Below are 7,098 nucleotides of genomic sequence, written 5' to 3' on the forward strand. Positions count from 1 at the left end.
TAGACAAATTCTCAATAAATGAGTTAATAAGGAAAGTAATTAAAAGTTTGTTCAAGTTCATGCACGACCCTTACTGAAAACAAGAGACCCAAACAAGGTGCCCAGTGACCACAGACAAATTAGAGTGAGGGGCAGGCCTTGATGCAGCCACCCAATTAGCATGCACCATATGCGGCCCCCACCCCCACCCCTGCCAGGAATAAGCACTAAGCATAACAGAATGCAAGTCTAACCTCCCCCCCACCAAAAAATACCCCACCAGAAAACTCGAGTACTGTATTTCTCTGCAATTCCCTGCGCAGTAATTTTTTTTTAATAAAGAACATCCAGATAATCTAGAATGAAAATAACAGCCAACAGCAGGCCATGCTTTATAAATATAAGATGCTGGGTTCAATCCCTGGTCATGGGGAGGTCTGGAGGGGGAATAAAAAAATAACAAAACGTTATCATTCCGGTCTCAAAAATAAGAGTTAGTCTGAGTCTGAATTATATAAACTTCCTGAACTAGAGAATCTGTTACTACTTAAAATTTTATCAGTAATATTCATATAAAGCTTCCCCATTTTATTTAAATAAATTGACCACGACAAATTATTTGAAAGAGCAAATTCTTACACTGTATCCTATGTAACTAGAATAGTTTTGAATTAATAATTGTTATGAATTATTTTCTAACATCTTCTGAACTGCAATCTAGCAAGATCAGGGAAAACAGTAGCACAGCGGGTAGGGCGTTCGCCTTACACGTGGCCAACATGGCCGACCCGAGTTCGATTCCTCCGCCCCTCTCGGAGAGCCCGGCAAGCTACCGAGAGTATTCGATATGCCAGACACAGTAACAACAAAGTCTCCAATGGAGACGTTACTGGGCCCGCTCGAGCAAATCGACGATCAACGGGAGGGCCTTTACCTTACCTTACCTTATGCTTCTTTTTCATTTTTAAAGAGAGGTACTGATAGCTACAACGCAATTATCTGTCCTTGTATTATCATAATGAATAATCAGTCTAAATGCAAGCAATACTTTGATGAATTGGTTACCGCTTACTCCACTGTTTACAAGAAAATACTAGAGAATGAAAAACAAATTTAAAAGTTAATTCCTCACTCTGTATGATTTGCAAGACTATTATTCAGCTTTTCTGTATGTCTTGTGCAGGTAGTTGGAAGCAACACTTTCTCTACAAGAAACCTAGTATGAAATTCAAAGAGATCCCTCCAAATCTGGTAGCAAGGGAACTAAAAAAACAGTGACATCAACTGGTCCTATTTGTTGCTAAACTCTTGTGTTAGTAAGAACATCAGAAATGATCTTAAAACTTGATGCTTTCTGGGGCTGGAGTGATAGCACAGCAGGTAGGGTGTTTGCCTTGCATGCGGCTGACCTGGGTTCGATTCCCAGCATCCCATATGGTCCCCTAAGCACCGTCAGGAGTAATTCCTGAGTGCAGAGCCAGAGGTAACCCCTGTACATTGCAGGGTGTGACCCAAAAAGAAAAAAAAAATGGTGGTGGATTCCGTCTGATAACCTCCACATCAATCATTGTCCTCAAACAGGTGTTCTGTAAAGTTCACCTAGAATTTTGAAGAGAACATGACAACATGACAACATGACAATTAATAGATTCTACCTACTAATTGAAGTCACTTTCAGATTATTCTTAAACACAACCACTTTCATAATGTCTCATATTCCGAAGTTGCTAGGCCAAGAGAGCAAAATCAGAGATACTAGCACTTTCATTCAAACATTATCCCCTCCATCTAATCACTTTTTAAACCCATGTGGACAAAATCCTGAATAATAAAGGTGATGAGGAAAGGCCTTTCACAATAAGAACAAGAAGGTTCGCCTTGACAACCAAACCTACAGGGTGGAACAAAAGTTCAGGAGACATATTCATTCCAACAGCAAGGAAAGAAGAGCAGGGACTTTGGAGGCAGCATGATTTGGTTCAAATCTTAGCTCCCAAGATTTAAACACAGCTACAGCCTCTTTAAAAAGCTTCGTGGCCCATGTTGTTTCTTGGAGTACACACACACACACACACACACACACACACACACACCAAAAGGAAAAAAAAAAAAACACTTAAAAGTGAAATGACACTTTGTGCACAGTACGTGACATTACTGAGATACTTTTCCTTCATGAAAAATTTATAAACACAAAAAGTTTCTAATTGTTTTCCATCTTAAAAAAATATATAGCCCTGGAAATCTTATGAAAAGGTCCAATTAAAATACAAAATGGTGTATTAAACTGTGGTGAGGTAAGCCATAATTTCTCCTGTTGCAAATGAACAATAATAAAGGCACACCTAAATACATACCCCAAATATTTAAAAAGATCCTCAGTTTACTTATGGGATTCTATCTGAACTACAAGCTTGCCTAGCTTAAAATATCCTCTAAGGAGTACTCATCACATTCATAATGCAATGAAAAGAAAAGAGTTCCTCAAACATATTTACCCATAAATTTTATGAAACAGAATCTAAAATCAGCACTTGAGACCTTTGGTGAAGCTACTTTAAATTTTGAACTAAAGTAGCAATATAGCCAAGTATGGGTATGTACACAGGTATACTCAATTTTTATGAAAATAACTGCAATATTTCTAACTAGCAATTCATGCAAACTAGTTATATAAAAGATTGCTAACTGATAAGAAATTTTTGATGGCTTATAAACATTCAAACACTTATCAAATAAGTGAAATATCATACCAGACATAAAGCCATTGTCAAAAAGGGCTCAAGACTTACAAGTTTACACGTTAAAAAGCATAGTACTTTTCAAAATGAACTATTTAAGAATGTCATTCTTATGAAATAAAAATCCACAGAATTAAAAAAATAGCAGATATTAACTACTTAAAACCAACATCAGTCACAAACTTTATTAAAGCTTTTTAGGTAAAGCGAGATAGATACCCTAACAAATGACAGAAAGGGCTCCAAACTAGCTCATAAACAGAATGCTATTTTTAAAATATCAGTTCCTTTACTACGTGTCAAACTAGCACCTAATATTGTATTATTCGGCTAAAGGAGCAATTAAATCCCCACTACCACTTCCACCCAACAATGCAAGATTCAGAAAAACAGGAACCCTGGTTTTTTTAAGCAGTAATGATATATAGCTCAACAGTGCCCTAGAACAGTGCCTGGCATACAGTAAGTACTCAGTATTCACTTGGATGAAGGAATCACAGGTAGAAACAGTCAAAGCTCTCTTAAAGAGCTCAAAGAACTGATCACAAAGCTACATCTTAAACCTAGAACTGGTTACTCACAATATTAACGTAGCATGATCAACATAGTAGAGCTAAGGTCAAATGAAGCGACTCCCCATCACAGTCATCTAAACTAGAACTCAACACTTCAAAGAAAAGCACTTTTCCCCAGAACTTGCTAAATTCCGAATACCCTGAAATTCTGACAATAGTGATCCCAGGTGCGTTAAGAGGGGAAACTACCATCCCGCACAAAACTGGCAAATGCAGCTCCATTATAAGGGAAATCATCATCCTAAGGGAACTTCATCAGTGCTCTTTGATCAACGTTTCTCACTTTCTTTATAAAGTGAGAATCACAAGTAGCTGCATCACATGTACTCTTCCTTCAAAGCTAAGGATGTCTGAGAGCCTTCTCCGGGACAGTTTCTTGCTCAACCAAGACCCTGATATTTAAGACAAAAGAACGCCTTTACAAAAAAATTAAAAAAAAAAAAAATGAGTTCATGCCCCCCCCCCCTTTTTCTTTCAATGTTTTAAGACTCTGAGAAAGGAGGGCCGGGATGAGGATGGGGATGGGATGCAGATCTTTCTCTCGTTGTACGCTTAAAAAAAAAAAAAAAAAAAAAAAAAAAAAAAAAAAAACCCTTCCTTTCAACTGCTAGTTGGTCCACCTAGACGCAGAGAGACCTGCTAGTGGAGCGACACGAGCAAGTATGTCCAGTTTCTCCGCGCCAGCAAGCACCTTTCGGATGGCTCGCCACTGGGCTCCGGGGCTCAGCTATGACACCCTAAGTTAGACCCGAGACACAGCCAAGGGCTCAAAAGCCCCGGGAGGAAAAGTTTCTACGGAGGAAGGAAAACGTGTGCACGCACCAGATACATCATCCTACGGAGCGGGGCGAGCCACACGCTGGGGGGCTGCCTGGCTGGGGGGAGGGGGGAGACTCGGTGATGACCCACGGGGTGCCCCTGACCTGGCCTGGCCGCGCCGCGACCCTGTCCGCGGGCAGCGTGGCCACTTCCGCCCCAAGTTTGTTAAAAGTCCTGGGGCACACGGGGTGGGGGGGGGGGAGATGCGCGGCGGCCACTGCACGGCCACGACGGGGAAGCCCTGTCCACTGCCGGGGGTGGCAGAGGGGTGCAGGGAGCTGGGGGGGGGGGTGTAGACCCCCCGGGACTGCCCGGGGGTAGGGGTGGGGGAGGCGAGTGAGGAAGGGACCGGGATGCAGGAGTGAGGAGGGGGGGCGGTGGTGGAGGGGGGGGGGAGTGTCCTGGTCTATTTTTTCTTTTTTTTTTTTTCCTTTCCTCCCCCAAAGTTGCACACCGGTCCCCAATCCCTCCCCGCGCAGGGGTGCCGGGCGTCCCGGGGAAGCCGGCCGCGGGAGCGGGGCGACGGGCTTGGGGCCTCCCCAGCCCCGCCGCACGCGGGGAGAGGCGCCGCGCGCGCGGAGTCGAGTCGGGGGGCCCCCGCGCCCCGCGCCCCGCCCGCTCAATCGCTCGCCCGCCGCGAGGGGCCGGCTCCGGGGCGGGGGCGCGGCGGCGCCGAGGCCCCCGGGGAACGGCCCGGGAGGGCGGCCGAGCGGGGGCCCCGCGGCGCCCCGTTGCCGGGCAGGCTCGCGCCCCGCGGCCGGCCGGCCGGCGGCGTGGGGGGGAGGGGAGGGGAGGGGAGGGGAGGGGAGGCCGAGGCCGCGGCCTGTTGGGGGGTGCTGGCGCTGGGGGCGGTGGTGGTGGGAGTTCAGCCCGGGCCTCCTCGCGTGCGCCGCCCGGCCGGGCCGCCCCCTCCTCTCCTCTCCCCGCCCCGCCCCGCCCCGGGGGGGTCCCCCGGGGGTCCCCGGCACCCTCCCTCCCCCCCCCCCGAGAGACTCACCGGAAAGGCCCGGATCCGCATCTTGGTGTCCTTCCGGCTGCCCGTGCCTTTGCTCAGATTCGACATGGTGCTCGTCCCCCCTCCCCGGCGGCGGCGGCTTCGGGTGGCGCTCCCTAGGCGCCGGTGTCACATTTAAGGCGGGCGGGCCAGGCGAGGGGCGACGCTGGCGCTGGCGACGGCGACGGCGACGACGAACGGCGGCGCGGCCCCCGGGCAGGGCTGAGGCGCGGGCCGGCCACTGGGCGGCCGCGGCGGCGGCGGCGGCGGCGGCGGGGGCGGCGGCGGCGGCGGCGGCGCGGGCTCGGCCGAGGGGGCTGCGCTGGCGCGGCGGCTCCGCGGGGTCCCCCCCCTCACGCCCGGCTCGGCTCCCTTTTATCGCGCTCCTCCGCGATGGCGGCGGCGGCGGCGACGGACAAACATCTCACTGCGCAGGCCGAACGTCCTCCTCCTCCTCCTTCTCCTCCTCCGCCTCAGCGAGACGAGATCCGGCCCAGAGGGTGGAGGGGGGAGGAGGGAGGGAGGAGAGCCCGAGAGTGGAGAGATTGGGGGGAGGGGGGGGGCGGGAGGACGGGAGGGGGAGGCGGGCGGCCGCGGCGTGAGGCGTGGGGGGGGTGGTGGAAGGAGGAGGGGGGAAAAAAAACACACACACGCTCGGCTCTCGCGAGAAGACGGCGGCGAGCGCGCTGCCCCGGCTGGGGCGGGGCAAGGCCCGGCGGGCGGGCGGGCGGGCGGGAGGGAGGGCGGGGCGCACCCCCTCCCCCACCCCACCCCTTGGCGGGGTAGTGGAGGGAGAGCGGCGAGTGGGGCGGCGTGGGCGGGGCCGGCGGGGTGGAGAGGTTGGGCGAAGGGGGCGGGGTTCGGGGGGAACCGGAGGCGGCACCTGCCTTTTTGAAAGGGGGGAGCGACGGCCGCCGCCGGAGTTCCGGGCGGAGGTGGCCGCTGATTGGTGGAGCGCAGCGGCGGTCACGTGGGCCGGGTGGGCGGGGCAGGTTCGGCGAGGCCCAGCGAGGCGGGAGCGGGATAGGTCGCGCTGGGCTGGGCGGGGCCACGGCGGGGCGGGGCTGGGCAGGGCTGGGCGGGAGCCGGGGAAAGCTTCAGTCTCCCAGCGGGGCGTGGGCTCCGCGGTCGGTTCGGTCTAGCTCCGAACTGGTTCCTCGGGTGTTTTCTAGGGCGGGCGAATAAATAGGTACCGGAGCATTCGCCGGAAAAGTTAAACCGGAGAGCGTGTGCGGGAGTTACCTGTCGTGTTTGGAAACTAGATGTATAAGCTTAGCCAGGTTTTGGGCGGTGAAGTCGCACACAGGGACAGTCAGACGGAGAGAGGTGGTGTTCATGCACAGAATTCCCATCAACTTGCAAAAGTTCCAGAACCTCTGGATCCACGGTTTTTTTTTTTAAGCGGGGAATTCAGCGTTTAGTGGTAGCCAATGTCGTTGTCACTAAAGCGAAACGACAGGTTCCTTACTGTGGTGCAATATTTGGGTAAACGGGGTTGAATAGTAGTTGCAACGATACTAAACTTGTCTTTAACCTGTTACATCATTTTTACCATGACTGACAGTATGGAAGGTTTTGAAAGCCAAAGTTATCTTTGCCATGGTTCGATGTGAAGTTGGAAGTTAGCGTCTTTGATTTCTGTCGTTGCCAAAAGGTTTCACTGTTCATTAATTGGGAGTCTCCCCTCCTAATTTAGCTCTTTGCCCACTTGATGTCGTATGCAAATTTCTCACTCCGCAGGGCAATATTGTAAAGTTTGCGATTTCTTTTTAATACAGCCCTGTTGTTGGGCTGGGTATCTCATTTGGAAGCCAGGGTGTGCTGCTTTTTTAACTGACAAACAATAAAACTGAAACATAGTATTTAGTTGTTTACTACAAGACGAATTTGCCCGAAATTAACTTAATGCTGACAATTAGATTTACTAATGTTGTGATTTCATCCCCTACTCCGATGAAATGGCCTATTGGAAATAACATTTTCTTATTTT

The 7,098-nt window shown here is 50.7% G+C and overlaps 1 protein-coding gene across 2 annotated transcripts in view; it reads right to left on the reverse strand.

The window, feature by feature from the left end:
- Positions 1-5,285, reverse strand: part of CUL3 (cullin 3) — a 102,528-nt gene extending 97,243 nt beyond the window's left edge. Inside the window, exon 1 of one of the 2 annotated variants that reach the window (XM_056120821.1) lies at positions 5,112-5,285. In XM_056120821.1, coding sequence (XP_055976796.1) covers positions 5,112-5,177 — 66 coding nt within the window. In that variant the 5' untranslated portion in view covers positions 5,178-5,285. The remainder of the gene's footprint in view (positions 1-5,111) is intronic. The other variant, XM_056120828.1, reaches the window with a different exon arrangement.
- Positions 5,286-7,098: the final 1,813 nt, after the last annotated feature.

The sequence above is a fragment of the Sorex fumeus genome, unplaced genomic scaffold (assembly GCF_029834395.1).
Source record: "Sorex fumeus unplaced genomic scaffold, SorFum_2.1 ptg000005l, whole genome shotgun sequence".
NCBI lineage: Eukaryota > Metazoa > Chordata > Mammalia > Eulipotyphla > Soricidae > Sorex > Sorex fumeus.